At 44.2% G+C, this 16130-nt stretch overlaps 1 protein-coding gene across 3 annotated transcripts in view; it reads left to right on the forward strand.

Moving 5' to 3' along the window:
* The first annotated feature begins 730 nt into the window (after positions 1-730).
* BMP2K (BMP2 inducible kinase) overlaps positions 731-16130 on the forward strand; it is a 52925-nt gene continuing 37525 nt past the window's right edge. For all 3 annotated transcript variants that reach the window (XM_066631937.1, XM_066631939.1, XM_066631938.1), the window contains exons 1-2: positions 731-1231; positions 15406-15524. In XM_066631937.1, coding sequence (XP_066488034.1) covers positions 1036-1231; positions 15406-15524 — 315 coding nt within the window. In that variant the 5' untranslated portion in view covers positions 731-1035. The remainder of the gene's footprint in view (positions 1232-15405; positions 15525-16130) is intronic.

Raw genomic sequence — 16130 nt, forward strand, 5'->3', positions numbered from 1 at the left:
TATCACCACACCCAGAGGCAAGGAGTTCCAGATACTCCATATGAGTCGCTGTCCCTTGTTTCTGGTGTTGTGTGCAAGGGAAAAGCATCTCCCTCTCTCCACCATCATATCCTGTGGCAGGGAGTTCCACAGACACTCCATCTTAATGGCTGTCCCCTGGTTTCTGGTATGTGAGAGAGGAAAGAGCATCCATTTATCCACTCTATGACCATATCCTGTGGCAGGGAGTTCCACAGACACTCCATCTGAGTGGCTGTCCACTGGTTCTGGTGTTGTGAGAGGGGAATGAGCATCCATCTATCCAGTCTATGACCGTATCCTATGGCAGGGAGTTCCACAGACACTCCACCTGAGTGGCTGTCCCCTGGTTCTAGTGCCCACGCCCTGCTTAACTGTCACCCTGACACTGTCCCACCCCCTCCCTGCCTAACGGTCCTTCTCCAAAGGCTCCTGGCGCGAGGGCGTGGCCAGCATTATCCCCGCCCCACAGTCCACACCTCACACCCAGCCAGCCACTTGAAGGCCTGAACTCGGAATGGGCGTGGTCAGCGAGGCCGTGGCGCTCACCCAGCCCCTCCCAGCCTCAAGCACGCGCCGCCTAGGCGTGGCCACCTCACTTCCGGCAAAGGGTCCAGTGCGCCTGCGCGGGCGGAGGAGCCTCGCGGGCGTGTTCCCCGCGCCCAGCCCCGCCCCTGCCTTGCGGTGAGCGCGCCGCCAGTCGTGAGCGCGCACGAGTGAGCGAACGTTAGGGCGGTTGGCGCGCGGGTACGCGCACCTCCTGGCGCTGAAGCGGCGGGGGAGGGGCCCTCAGCGTCGTCGCCGAGCGGGTTGAGGAGAGAAGGCGGCGGGGCGACTGGCCGGCCGAGCGCGGCGTCCCTGAGGCGGTGCGGCGGCTGGCATGTGAGGGCGCCTCGTCAGCGCACGGGAGCGGCGGCGGCCTCGGGCTCCTGGTGCGGCTGGGCGCTGGCTGAGGGAGCCGCACGGTCCCGGCCCCTCAGGGAAGGAGGGCGGCTCCTCGCTCGTCCTTCGCCCGCCATGAAGAAGTTTTCTCGGATGCCCAAGTCCGACGGCACCGGAGGCAGCGGCGGCGGCGGAACGGGGGCTGCAGGCGGCGGCGCGGCTGCGGCGGGGGCCGGAGGCTCGGGCACTGGAGCCGGCCCGGCAGTGGGCAGCAGCAGGGTCTTCGCCGTCGGGCGCTACCAGGTCACCGTGGAGGAGCTGCTGGCGGAAGGTGGGGAGAGGACGCCGCGAGCACCCCGCACAGGAGCCCCCCCACACAACAGCCTCCCCCCGCACAGCAGCCACCCCGCACACACCTCCCCCACACAGCAGCCCCCTCACACGAACACCCCCACACCTCTCCCCCACATACATAACACCTCTTTCACACCCCCAAATATGTAATATCCCCAACCTCGCACTGCCCCCACACCCAACAGCCCCCTCACACACTCCCCCACGCACATAATACCCCGCACCCTTCACATCCCCTACAGATAACACCCCCCATACATATACCAGTCCCTTCACACACCCTCACACATATACAGCCCCCCCACTCACATAACAACCCCCCTCACACACCCCCATTCATATAACACCCCCACCACACCCTATATGCTGTATATACCCTCACTCCAGGCAGGGCCTTGACAGACACACCACTGAATGCCTCGCTATTATTTCCTGTTCTCTGGGCTTGCAACTGGTCTTAGGGCTGCAATCCTATCCACACTTACCTGGGAGTAAGTCTCATTGACTATAATGGGACTTCTTTCTGAGTAGGCATGCATAGAATATCTTTTAGGTACTATTGCTGTTGCCATTGGCCACGAGACTCATTTCCACTCTAGTTCTGGGGAAGGAATCCTTGTGGAACGCCTGAAGGATTGAGTAACCACATTTAGTGCCCATTCCTGTGCATGTTGACTTGGTAAGTCCCAGTATAGTCAGTGCAGCTTGCTCCCAAGTAAGTGTGGATAGGATTGTAGCCTAAGAGCCCAGTATTATGAATGTCTACTCAGAAGGAAGTCCCATTATCTATGGGGCTTACTCCTATGCAGGTGTGGATAGGATTGCAGCCTAATAACCCAGTCCTATACATACCTACTGAGAAGGAAGACCCATTATGGTCAATGCAGCTTATTTCCAGGTAAGTGTGGCTAGGATTGCAGCCTATAATATTTGTTCTGAGCACATTAAAGTTGCAGTAAGATCTGTGCTTTCCCTCTCTTCCCTCCGTGGCCCAGGCTGTGTGTGTCTCTCTTACGTACACACAAGCTGGCACTAGTATGGGGAAATAGAGGGGACACCTGGGTCATTGAGTCTGGATTTCACCTGTATTGTCAAGTAAGGTTGACCACAGCTGGTGCTTTAGTCCTGTTTATAAAAGGCGAGTGGAGGTGTGAACACTTGGGTGGCAAGGTGCCTTTTGCTGTGCCCAAAAGTGGAAGAATGTGAACGGGGTGATGGTGAATTCAACCCTGTAGCTACTGCAACTGTAGGCTTCCTGAAGTAGCAGGTGCCACCTTATGTAACTACTGTTACAGTTTTATAGACCTTATACTTGGGGAGTAACATGGATAATTCACTATCACGTTAGCCAGTGTTAGGTGTACTTTAAGTTCTACAGTAGTCAGACTCGCAGGTCTGATTACAAGCATGTTGATTTGCTATTAAGTCCCATTGAACTCAAAGGCCTAATCTTAAACACACTTAGCAGAAGCTCCATTGAAATGAACAAAATTTCCTGTAAGCATTTTAAAGATCAGGTTGTTGAGTTGCTGTGACAATCTAGCATGAGAATGTTTTCCTTGGAGATGCTCTTCGCACAGTCGATAATGTAATCTTTACTACTGTGTACATGTTGTAGTACTTGAGTGAGAGCTGTCTTCCATTCACATTGATATTCTCAAGTTATACAGTACTTAAAGTTAAAATAGTGAAGCTGGGAGGAGTTATACCTTGCAAGAATAGCTTGCACAGCTTCTGTTGGGTTTGTCAGATAAGGTCAGCCACAGGCCAAGGACCCATGTCCAGTGCAAGGCTTTGCCTCAAGGACCCTAGCAGCTTGGTGTAGGTACTTGGTGCAGTGGCACTGAAATTGTGTTTGTAAGCATGTATAAGTGTATGTATGTATAATGTATGCTTGTGGTGTAGCAGTTTAGTTGGGCAAATGTTGGTGAGGTCTTAGTCAAATAATATCTGTGTTTCGAAAGCAGTAGTGATCATCCAGTAAACAAAGTCTTGTATACTTTCTTGAGGGAGAAGGTGCTATATTTCAGTTGTGCAAACATTTCTACTTACCTCTTAGGGCAGGAATGGCGAACCTCTAGCATGCAGTGTGCCATTATTAATGTAGAGAATCTTGAATGTGCCACTCCACCTTAAGGTCACTTCTAGTGATTACTTGAAATAGCTAAGTAGAGCCTCTAAGGGCAGTGTATCTCAGAGTGCCAGAAGTTACACAGGAGTGCTATTGCATATTTGGGGCTTTCCAAAGTAATCTGGCTTACTGCTGAGGACAGCAACGTGGCCTGCATGGACCTTTAATCTGGCCCAGCAGGACTTGTCCCAAGGTCCATATGCACTCTTTGCCTTTCTGCACAACCTAACCCCCCTCTTCTACCCATCTTCTCTTCCTCAAAGATGATCTTAGTTGGGATCTCATTGCAGATGGTTTTCCCTAAATGGTATCTCTGCCCAGCTGAGCCACTTAGGTTTTGTTGATGTCATGTGTCATCTCTCCACTGTCCCACTACCTCCCTGCCACCTTCTACAGCCTGCCCCTTACCTCTTCAGTGCTCCACCAATCTGGTCTTCTTGGGTAAGCAAGTGACCAGCCAATGAGCAGAATGCAGCTCACCAGCATCCCTCCTATTGGCTTTCTTTCCTGTGTTAACTCTTTTCCTGCCTTTCCCCTATTTTTCAACCAGAGCAAATCAAGCAGAGTAGGCATGGCCAGCCTGAATGTGGCCATTGCCCTGTTGGAAACTTGGGAGTGTAAAGATTAGTAAATAAATCAAGAAAACCATAAAAGCATGCTGTGGTGCTTTCTTTGTTGTTGTTTAAATTTTTTAAATATGTGGTGACTTTGTGCATAACTCTTAAAGTGTTCCTGTGCCACGCTTGCTGTGGTTTGGCCACCCCTGACTTAGGACATAGAAAGCTTTACACAAATCTGTGAGTTGTTTAGGTCTGGTGGCCCAATCCCTAACTTGTGCAGTCCTGTAAATCCCTATCTCCTGTTGGAAGTTTTTTGTTCTGTATTTCCTTGGGAAAATAGAAGCTGCCATGTTGATTTTGAAAATAAACTAGGAGATTTATTCCATAAGAAAAGAGCTTTGCTGAATGAAACCAAAGTTTTATCAAATCCAGCATCCTATTTCCTGCAGTGGCTAATCAGGTACTTATGGGAAAGCCCATAAGCAGGATATGAAGGCAACAGCTTGTCTTTGCTGTTTTCCCCAGCAACATATACACTGCCACTGAACATGGAGGATCTATTGTCAGTAGTCATCTACATAAGCTTCAAAGTTCGGCTGTCTTTTAAGATCATCTGAGGATTTAGTAGACGCACCCCTCTATATGAATGTAGGTTCCTATGGAACTTGTCATCCCTTTTCCCTAGGAGTATAGACAAACCAAAATTTGGATCCTTTGGAATTCTTAAATATATAACTTAAACTCATCTGGAAACCTTTTTAAATTCTTTTTGCCTTGTCAGAGTAGAATAAGCATAATCCTGAAAACCACTTCAAGCAGAGATCTTGCCAACATTTTCTTCTCTGAAGGACCCTGTATAAATTTTTTTTTGTATTTTGAGGGCTTTGAAGCAGCATCAAAGGAATGTTTACAAGGGTCTTGTGGAACAAAGGTGCCATCTGAAATGTTCATTTGAGTTTATTAGAGGGCAAACTGTACTAATACAGATGTTCTCGCCTCCCCTGTAACCATAAGTGATGGGTTCCTGCTCCTACCAGGGATACCAGTAGACCCTACTCTGATTCCCCCCTTTGCACTCATGACTCACCTCTCTTCGTTTGCAAATGCTTTGCAAAAATAAGATTTTTCTTCCTTTCATTTTGGAACAGAAAGCAGATAGCGAGAACCTAGATTGATATGAGGGACACCTGTATTGGTAAAACTGTATTAAATCTTTTTTGATGAAAACTCGTATTGTATATAGTTATATAGGTATGTGTCTCCAAGTATGTCTTGTGGTTATGCAAATATTGGCTTCCCTTATAGAAATTCCAGGTCTTGTAGTAGTATGGCTCTCTTGTGGTGTAATGGATGAAGAGGAAAATGGTAAAAAAGATTGAGAAATAGCTTCCTAAATCTGAGCAGCTGGGCACAGTTTTTATGTGAAATACTTTGGGCCCAATTCATTCACACCCTTGATGCTGCACCTATATCAAGACCATTCCTGTAGGGCTTGATAAGCACTGTTTTATCTTCTGCCTCCTTGCATGCACACCAACAAACGCAGTATGGTAGGATGTTATGTGCAGTTCTCTGGCCACTGATGGTTAAATTGGTCTATTGTAACACTGAGAGACTACACTGAAGACTCCTTGGAAACCTCAGTTAGTAGAAAATGAACTAGGTTTCATGCAGGACTTAAGCCTGTTAATCGGTATTGACTATGTTTCCTGGCACAAATCAAAGTACAATGTGTGCTTGGTATCTGCACATAATGAACTTTATGGAGGGACCACAGGGACTTACCTGGCATGGGGGCCATGCAGGCCCTCTAAAGGTTGTGCCAGCCTCCCAGCATTTTCAGCGGGCTACCCTGACATGACTGGAAGTAACTTCTGGTTGCATCAGGAGGATTTTTTGAGGACAGGGAAAGCCTGCAAAGTGGGCTACAGGACACAGCCAAAAGCCACTTCTGGTCGCATTTGGGAGGCCTTGTGAGCCACTGCGCAGCATCCATGGATGCTCACATTTGTGAATGCAAGGCCCATGTGTAAGTAGGGCTCACTTGATGTCCTATAAAGCCTGAAATCAGCATGTTTCAATGTTTGTCTGCTGCTGAACCACTTTGCGTGCCCCATCTATTGGAGTACCACTGGAAGTAACTGGCGATGTTATCACCAGTCCCTTCCGTACTGGAAGGCAGATGGGACGCAACAAACACTGGTGAGAGGCTCAGGGTGAATGAGAGGGGCTTTTTCAAGTGTGCGAAAACTGCATTGCTTCCATCACTGAGACCTGGGCAGATGAGGGAGATAGATGTGCCTACCTTGTGTTTTGGTGATGCAGCAGCCTAGATTCAGTGGGAAGGGAGAAGATGAGGCCATAATCTAACTCCCTTGCCAGATATATGATTCAACAGTCTTCTAGTTTTGAGTTCCTGGATATGGTATGGATTTTGTTGGTGTCATGCTGCTCAGTAATCACCTCAGCAATCACCTCAGTAACCATCATGAGCTGTTGGAGGTGGTCTTGAGTATGTGGTGTTGAGGATCCCATGGCCTTTTGGGGACTTTGCAGTTCATTCAGTCAAAGCCTTCTCGTCTGGAGCAACTCAGGATTTCCCTGTATTCTATCTTCAACTGCTGTTGCACACAAAAGTAGCATGAGGGAATGGGAAACCTGTGTAGACATACTTCCTTTATCCAGCCCTTTATCTTTCTGCTTGTGGGACTGAAATCTGAGTTGCATCTTACCTGCATGCCAACGTGTAATTGGTTCACTAAGTGGTTTGTAACATTGTAAGGGTGAGTTGGAATTTTATTTCTTTCCCTATAAGAGAGCATTAAAATTGAATGTGTGTCGTATTTACCATGCATGCTGTAAGTAAGATGATATATTTTTTTTTCTTATGCAGGACTTAGACTAATGGATTGATTCAGCTTAAGGCAAATTTGTACAGTATGTTGAGATGTTAATTGGTGAAGTGGCTCTTGCATTGTAGTGACTAACAATGAATAAAATTTCTGGGGGTTTGAAAGTTCTTTAATGTGTGTTATACCTGTGGGAGTGAGGCCAGTTCTGGTTGGCTGAACTTAATTTTCAATCTCTTCTGGAAGTGAAAGTTGTCAGTTGGACAGAATTAATCAGAAAGTTGGGTAGGATTAAAATCTCCTATAGGCACAGGGCTAGGAATATCTTTGTTGTGTAGTCTCAATTTATAGGAAGAGATTGGGGGTGGGGCAAGACGAAATTTATGTGGCAGAAAGCCCAGAGAGAAGATGGCTCCAGAAGTGGCCCAACTATGAAGTCATTTGAACCCTTTCCATCCATTGGACTGGGAGAGGTGGCAAACTGATGGGAAGCCCTATGCCAACTTGCTGCTTCCCTTAGCCTGCTGACTGCTCAGCCTCTCCACTGTCTACATCAGGGGTGCTCAATAGGTGGATCGCGATCTACCGGTAGATTGCGAGGCAAAATGAGTAGATCGCGGAGTGCCGACCTCCCCCTTCAGGTGCCTCTGGGAGGAAACACCGGGAGTAAGGCCCATTGTACTCAATGGGCCTTACTCCCAGGTAAGTGTGGCTAGGATTGCAGCCTCACAGCCTAATCCTAAGCATGTCTAGTCAGGAGTAAGTCCTGTTATACTCAGTGGGGCTCAAGGTTCACCAACATACATTGTACACATAAATGTTATATGTTATGATGGCGCGAACATTGTAAAAAAAAACTTTGGTAGATCTCCGGGCCTTGCTGGGTTTCAAAGTAGCTCTCGAGCCAAAAAAGTGTGAGCACCCCTGGTCTACATCATCATATTTTTGTGTGCTTAGAGAAGGGGGTTGACATTTCTTCTCTTGTTCCAGTTCCACTATCTCTTCTGGCAAGTGGATTATGGAGAGAATGCTGAAAAGCTTATAAAAACTTCAAAAAAGAGGCAGTTGATCTGAAACAGGGGTGGATTTGGGCAACAGCTTGGCCTGGACCACCCTTGGGTGGCTATAGGAAGGAAGGAGAATAAGCCCTAAGTTGAGATGGCAAGAATGGGTGAAGGGGAATGAAGCTTGTTGTGGGAGGGGGGGGGAGGCATATAGATAAATGGAATCAGAGCCAGTATGGGGATGGTAGATGGGGATGCTAGGCCACGATATGACAGGGCTGACCAAACTTTCAGTTTTGCACTTCAGAGGAGTGTCAGTTGTAGCATTTGCTGTTATTACGCTATTGTTACCTAGCGAACCCTTTAGTAGTACAGGCATGCCCCCCATATCTGTTGGAGATCTGTTCCAGGGACTCCCCACGGATATGGAAACTGCCAATACAGGGAGCCCTATCTCTGCACCCTTTCCACACATCCGTTAATGTTTTTTAAATGTTTACCCCAGCGAAAATGTTCTTTCTTTACAGGGTCTCTATAAACTTATAAATTTATAGCAACACACAGACTGCCTACGCAGCCTGAACACTTGTAAAGACTAGATCAGGGTTAACAGGAAGCAGAAGTTAACCATTTTCTATTAACCTTGGTCTGGACTTTTTAAACATTTAGGCTGATGGGTGACCGTTTGAGCATCCCTACACACTTGTATGCTCATAGTGACTCTGTAAAAGAAGAACATTTTCACTGGGGTAAGCCTTTAAATAATGTTAATAGGCATGCTGGATCTGTGGATAACTGTATTGGTGAATACCTAATCCGTGAATACAAGACCCTGCTTGTATTGAGTAATAAATGAGTGGAGGCTGAATTTCTCATATTAATGTGAACTAACCTGGCAAATCCTTGATGGTAGGTTTCTGGTTTGCTCTTGAGAATTATTCCTTTTCATCTGTATATTACTTGGATAAAATATCTCCCAATTTTGAAGTCTTGGGACTTCTAAAGTGAAACTGCATGTTTTATGGCCTCAATATTAAAATATGGCACTCAGTCTTTCAGGTATTTATTAGGATTTACCAAACTAAAGTTGTTGTGGCACTTCACTGAACAGGAACTTCTACTGTTTTTCTTTTAGATAAGCAACATAGGAGTGCCCAAGTTGGATAAGGACTAGGGCAGCGGTTCCCAGAGTCTCAGGGTGAACTTGGGAACCTGTAAGTGCTTGTGGTGTAGGAGGCAACATTGCAGTTGCTATGATCATGCTGTTGCTGGGACAGAATGGGCTTTTTCCTACTTACCTGGGGGATGGTATGGCTCTCCAGAGGGTCTGGGGAGCCTGTGACCCCTCTGCTGCCTTGTGCCTTTAAACTGCTGTGAGGAGCCAAAAAAGAGGGGGAGCAGAAGTGTGTTTTTGTTTTTGCTATTTACAGCAGTTTGAAGGGCAGAGAGGACTGCAGTGGGGGTACAGGCTCCCGAGAGCCATAGTGACCCCCAGTTAATTAGGAAAAGCTCTTCTGTCCCTGGTAGCAGCGTGATCGTAGTGATTTTGTCCCTGCAGTCACTGTCACCTGTCGCTTAAGGGGGCAGCAGCAGAAATTTCCTGGCTGGGGTGTCACAGCACCCCAGTTTGGGAACCTCTGGGCTATGAGATGGATAGTCTAGCGCTTCCTCTATGCCAGGGGTCTCCAAACCCGGTCCGGGGCCAGATGCAGCCCACAGAGAGTCTCTGTCCGACCCACGGCCAGCCTCTGATTCCCTGAGAGCCTCTGGCCCAGTTGACCAAACATAACCGGAGTTATGCTTGTGGGGTGGGGGAATGAGGGTCCATTTAAGTGTGTGCTTTATTTCTTGGGCTGTGTTGGTGCTGGAGGAATCCTGGTCATTTGAGCCCATTCATTGATTTCATGTAAGATCTGTCTCTAATGTATTTATTTACATTTTATATTTAATTTTTTTCCCAGCCCTTAACACTGGTCCAGATATTTGATATTTCAGCCCTTTCGCCAAAAAGTTTAGAGACCCCTGCTCTATGCTGTGGTTTCCAGTTTAAATCCCATTCTCTGTAATCGTCTCACCTACCGTGGAGCTGTAGGGCAAGAGAGACAGGTGGGGGGTGGGGGAGAATGATTTAAATGAATACCATGGCATCAAAAGGATTAACTTGCTCCCCTAAGGTCTGTGGTCCAGATCTCTTCCTCCCTATTCTCCCCCCAGCTGCTTTGATCTAATCAAAAATTGGAAGAACAAATGGGACACTTGGGGTTTATTCACAGTATTAGTTAGCAAATTATCATTTATCTTGAAACTTACAGTTGTGACAACTCTCTCCTCTCAGCAAAGCTGCTGCTGTTAGCTTGTACACATCCCAGGGAACTTAAATGTTCAACATTGGCGAGATAGAGATCGATACAACCCAGTAAGATTTTTAAGGAGATAAATGTAAAATAAGAGAAGGGAATTTGAGAGCAAAATTACTGTTATTGGACAGGTGGCAACAAAAACGAGTAGCAAAAAACAAACAAACTGAAGGGTGAGGAATGTAAACATACAAAGTGGAGAAGGGAAGAAATTAGGTGGAATAGGATGTGAGCAGAAGGATGTGTCCATAGGTGGTCTCAAAACCGTGGGACTGCTGTGTTTGTAAAAAACCTTCCCCTGGTGGTGCGGAGCTTTCTGTTCCGTGCCACAGCATCTTATTTTTCAAGCTGATCTTTGCAGCAGGTTGTCCCAAGCAGCCACTTCTGCCCCAGAATTTGGGTACAGAGCCTGCTGGAGCATTGGGCAGCGGCAGCGACTGCCTGGTGCAACTTGCTGCAGAGATTGGCTTGAAAGATAAGATGCTGTGGTGTGCAACAGAAAGCTACTGGGAGAAGGCTTTTTGTGGGTGCCAGATCCAGCCAGGTTCTGGTGTTTGGCACCCACTGGTCTATATAAATGGGGAAATTATCTGTGTATGGTAGGAGAACTGGAGATCACCCAATGCCGTTAATTGATTTCAGTTAGGCAAAAGGAACCACTACTTCACATAGCACATAATCTGTGGCAGTTGTTGCTACAAGGTGTGGTAGTGGCAACAAGTTTAGATACTTTTAAATAGGGGTTCGACAAATTCATTTAGGATATCAGTGGCGACCTACTTTCCCTCAGTATGTTTCAAAATGCCAGTTGGGTCCAAAGTTCTGCTGATCTAGCCAATATCACTTTTGGCTGTGGTAAACGGATGCACCCTGTTTAAATTCTTGATGACACAAAGTCTGTATACGAGTGTTTCCCAAACTGGATTGGGACCCACCAGTGAGTATAATTTTAGCTGAAGTCTGCTAATCTCAATGCCTCAATTTTGGTTTTGTATAGCGTGACATATCTTATACAGCCTTGTAGTTAGGAAGTTTTTATGAATATTAAAATCTCTGCAGTTGGTGAAAAAGGTTTTGTTGAATAGTAGAAACTCTGGTGTGGAAATCTTTCTCATATACAGGATGACCAAAAAAAACAGAACCCATAAAAATTTTATTAAATCCTACAAAGGTCCAGTAAATTTCAAGAAACTTACTGGACTCAAACTTACTGAGTTTGAGGAAGATTATTGTTCCAATATTTCATGCACAAAGTCAACTTGTATACCCTGAAAGAAAAAAGAAGAAAAATTAAAATTAACAGTTTTATTCAAAGATTTGTGGGTTCCTTTTTTTTTTGGGTCACCCTGTAATTCTGTTAAATATGAAGTCACAGCATTTTTCTTTACATTTTATGTAGTCTTAGTATCACTTTATTAACTGCTCCCATTAGCAGTTTAGGAACTACATGTTGGGTTTTTTGTTTACTTAGAAGACACACAAATCTGATATTTTCCAGGTTACCTCAGTTTAAGAACCAAGATTGTGATAGAAAGTTACATATCTGTATGTTAGGGTATGATGCCACCTAATGGTAAAGAAGTAATTACTTGCATATCTTCCAACTAACATTTGTGCCATAATTTAGTAGTTGTGCAAGATATTTCATGTTTTAATTAACTTGGATGCAAATGTTTAATGTGAAAGTTCATCAGAATGTGTTTGGCAGTGGTGGGGTAACTATACTCGCTTAATGTAAAAATGTGTGTTCACTTTTCAAGAAAACATAATTTCCCTTTCCCCAAAATAGAGGTCTTGGGTACCCTGGTGTGAATCCAGAATATTTATTTTATTGGAATTTGTCTCCTACCTTTCAGTTGAAACAGTGTCTCATAGTTTTTCCAGGCTAAAGTGATCTATCTGTAGGATAAGAGTCTATGCATCTTCAAAGGAAGCGATCTGAAGTGTCACATACAAGGAGCCAGAGCAAAAGTGCACATCTAATGGGCCTGTTCAGGTGTAACACCAAAGCATTGTTTGATATTATATAAATGAACATTGAAAGACCCTTGAACTTATACAAAATAGGGAGGGAATAGCACCATATGAGACCAAGTTTAATTCACTTGCCAAACTATGATTTGGTAGTAGTCTGAATTGGCCTACTGCTTAGGGAAAATTAGTGAATCTGTTGGCCGTTTTACTACTTTCATAGTGGGTGGAATGCTTATAGGAAAGTAGCAGGCATATGGAAGTGATTTGAGCAGCTGGTGGGAGAGATTCATAGGTACAGTTTGTAGATAGTAGGGCTTAATTTCAGAATACTCTAGTACAGTGTTTCTCAAATTGTGGGTTGGGACCCACTAGGTGGGTTGCGAGCCAATTTCAGGTGGGTCCCCATTCATTTCAATATTTTTAATCTATTAGACTTGATGCTACCATGGTATGTAACTGCATTTGGCGAAATGTTACAGATCTGTATTTTTAACAGGCTACCATGTATATGCTTTTGACAATGATAGTAAATTAGACTTACTCCTTGATAAATGTGGGTAGAACTGCAGCCTAGGATTGTTAACAATTTTCCTGCTTGAGGACATCGCTTCCAATCATGACATCACTTCTGGTGGGTCCTGACAGATTCTCATTCTAAAAGTTTGAGAACTACTCCTCTAGTACAGTGCTTCCCAAACATTTTAGCACTAGGACCCACTTTTTAAAGCACTCTGTTGCAACTCACTGGACAAAAATATCAAGAAAGAAATATTTTATTAATTAATAATTGGGTCCTGTGTCCCAGGGCTGCTAGAAACATTTACAGTCATTCCAGGATAACCAGAAGGCTGAACTGGAGAGCAAGATGTGCAGTTAGTGACTTCCAGGCCATTCAGAAGTCTGAAACTGGGTTCACATGTGATCTGTAGTATTCCAATTATGAGAGAAAATCGGAAAATGTGACATTTTAATTTGAGGGTATGAAGTTTACCTCGTACCACAGGTTAGCATTCCAGCTAACAATTTTCTTCTTCAAACCGGCAAGGATGGTTACAAAGTTTTTTAAAGTTTCAAAAATTTTTCACAACCTACCTAAAAAGGGCTCACGACTTACTGGTGGGTCGCTGCCCAAAGTTTGGAAAACACTACTCTGGTATTATATAAGCAGACCAAAGACTTGGAGTAAATAGAAAATAGGTGCAAATAGTTGCTGTAGTGGGGGGGGGGGAAGAGGAATAAACTCTTCTCACGTGAAGTCCTGAACTAGATCGATGAAGTCCTGATCTAGAAGTCCTGATCTAGATTGATGGCCCCCCATGGCCACTATTAATTATTTTAATATATACTGAAGTGTGTTTGGTATGTCTCATTTCACCCTTTGATTGTGAACTATGGCACCCATCTTTTTTGGGGGGGGGGACAACAGCATAGGAACTTGTCGTTCTGACATGAGCTGAGCATGGTTAATGTTCATGCATAATGTTTGAGTTATTAAAAAGTGTGCTTGTACTGAAAAACTTATTAAAGAAAACATGAACTTTTGTGAACTCATTGTTTCATAAGCTGATATGGTACAACTGATCAGGCAAGGATTTCGTGTTGAAAAGGAATAAGACATAGAAAATTGAAAGATTTAGGAGTTATCTACATTCTGAAATGATGCAATGTAGTGCTGAAACAGAGGATCACAAAGATTCAAAATTGGCAGTTTGTATTCAAAACCATCTGTTGGAATGAGAATTCAAAACTTGCAGTGCCTGGGTGTGAGGGGGTAGAGTACTTGGCTTCGATTTTGAATCTGTTTCCCAGATTGTGTTCAGCTCGTGTACTCATTATGTTTGCAAAATAATTCTAAAGGGTTTCCATTTCTCTGTGTACAGCTTATGCATGTGAGCATCACAGAGCCTCAGCGTTTCATGGCATTCATGCAGTGTTTTACCCAAGTTTCTTTTTAAGCTTTGGTAATTGAGTCCACAAAATTTTGGCTTCACTTAACTAGCAAGGCATTTATTTTTTACTCAGATTTATATTGCTCCTTTCAGTGGGAACATATCAGAGCAGCTCACAGTATGAATGCAAACAATAATAAACTATAAAAGTAGTGAAAATCATGCAACACTGAACATCGTAAAATCAAATCCTAATAAAGCTTCTCCTTGAAGGTATGAAAGAGAGAAGCCAGTCTGATACCCTATTTGTTCACTTTTTTATACCACCTTTCCTCAAACGAGTTCAGGGTGATGGGAAGAAAAAAGGAAAGGAACAATGTACAACAATCCTGTGAGATAGGTTAGGTTGAGAGTGACTGGCCCAAGGTCACCTAGGAAGCTTTGGGACTGAGGGGGAATTTGAACCTGGATCTTCGAGAACTAACACCAGAATCACTATACCATCCTGGCTGTTGGATGAACCTTGCAAGAATTGCAGCACTGACAGTGAAAAAACTCTGTTAAAGGTAGTCACCAATCCAATAAAGATGGCCCAGAAAGCAAGACCTCTATGATTGATCTCAAGGACTGGTCAGGACATATGGGAGCCGGTAATCTTAAGACAGTTCCAGGCTTTCAGGACATTAAAGCCTCATGTCACCACTCTGAACTGGACCCTAAAGCGTATTGGTAACCAATATGGGCAAGATAGAACAGATGTAACATGTTAACAATATTACATGTTGCTTTTAACAGAAAAGTAGTTCACAAAGCAGTTCATGTACCAAAATAAAGGACTCCCTGTCCCTAAGGGCTCACAGTCTAAAAAAGTATTCCAGGCAACTTTCTCTGACCAGTTGGGGCTGTCGCATATTGCATCTGTTGAATCTTCTAAATGATCTTCAGTGTTTCTTGATTATTAGCTATGGCTCGTTCTTTCCTAGTTTTCTGTGTGACCAGGGTGGGCGAAAGTAGGGGCTCAATTTTTTTTAATGCTTGGTGTTTTTGCAGAAGAGTCCCAAAGTGTGTGTTTTCTTGTGCCCACTTTCTTCCCTAACTTTATCAACTAGGAGGAAATGGAAATTGGATTTGCCCTTGGTGGAAGTATTCTCTGAATGCAGTCCCCCCTTAGTAGTCGATTTATAGTGGTGGGTGAAGGAAGCCTTCAAAAATAGTTTATTTCCATTTTACTGCATGATTCCTTAAGGATTCCCACTTGCAAATCATATTAAGCAGATTGAAGACAGAGCAGTATTAATGAATTTACTTCTTTAAAAAATAGCAAAAGGTATTTAAATCAAGTGGCTGAATTGGTTAACTGAACCACTTAATCTTCACGTTCTTTCAGGTGGCTTTTCCACAGTACTCCTTGTGCGAACACATGGCGGAGTCCGGTGTGCGTTGAAACGAATGTATGTTAATAATGTGCCTGACCTCAATATCTGCAAAAGAGAAATAACAATAATGGTAAGTAAAATTGATTTCATGTTGTGAACCTTTTAAATGCAAATAATGCATTATAATTTAAAATATCAAGATATACTTGGTGGGGGGATAAATGTGTAGTATAGGTGTATTTTTCACTCTGTGGCCTGGTTCAGATCTCTTATGGAATTTAATCCTGGTGGCATCCCTAAGCCTTACTGATGTGCTTTCCCCTTCCCTTCACTTGCAAGGGGAAGAAAGATTCTATCTCCATTTCTAAATTAAGTCAGGATTCACTATGATATCTGGCCATGGCAAATTCTGGCTTGTTTGAAAACCAGCCAGGATACTGGAACCCCTGGAACAAGCGCCCTTATTTTCTGTTTTTTAAACATTTTTTTTTAATGTTTCTGTGCTATCTGTGCGCCCTGTCTTTTGTCAGGTTGTGATCCCTTGTGGACCCTCACCTGCTAGTTGAGTATGTTATGCTAGGCTGGCATTTCTCACTGTAATTCTTATTTCCTGATTTTGTTGCTGTTCCTCTTTTTTTACAGTATAAACCTGTGGATGTTTATGTAAAAGTTAGTTCCCTTGAGTTTAATTGGACTTACTTTTAAGTGTATATAGAATTGTGACTGTAGTTTCTTC

This window comes from Tiliqua scincoides, chromosome 6 (assembly GCF_035046505.1).
Source record: "Tiliqua scincoides isolate rTilSci1 chromosome 6, rTilSci1.hap2, whole genome shotgun sequence".
Taxonomy (NCBI): Eukaryota; Metazoa; Chordata; class Lepidosauria; order Squamata; family Scincidae; genus Tiliqua; species Tiliqua scincoides.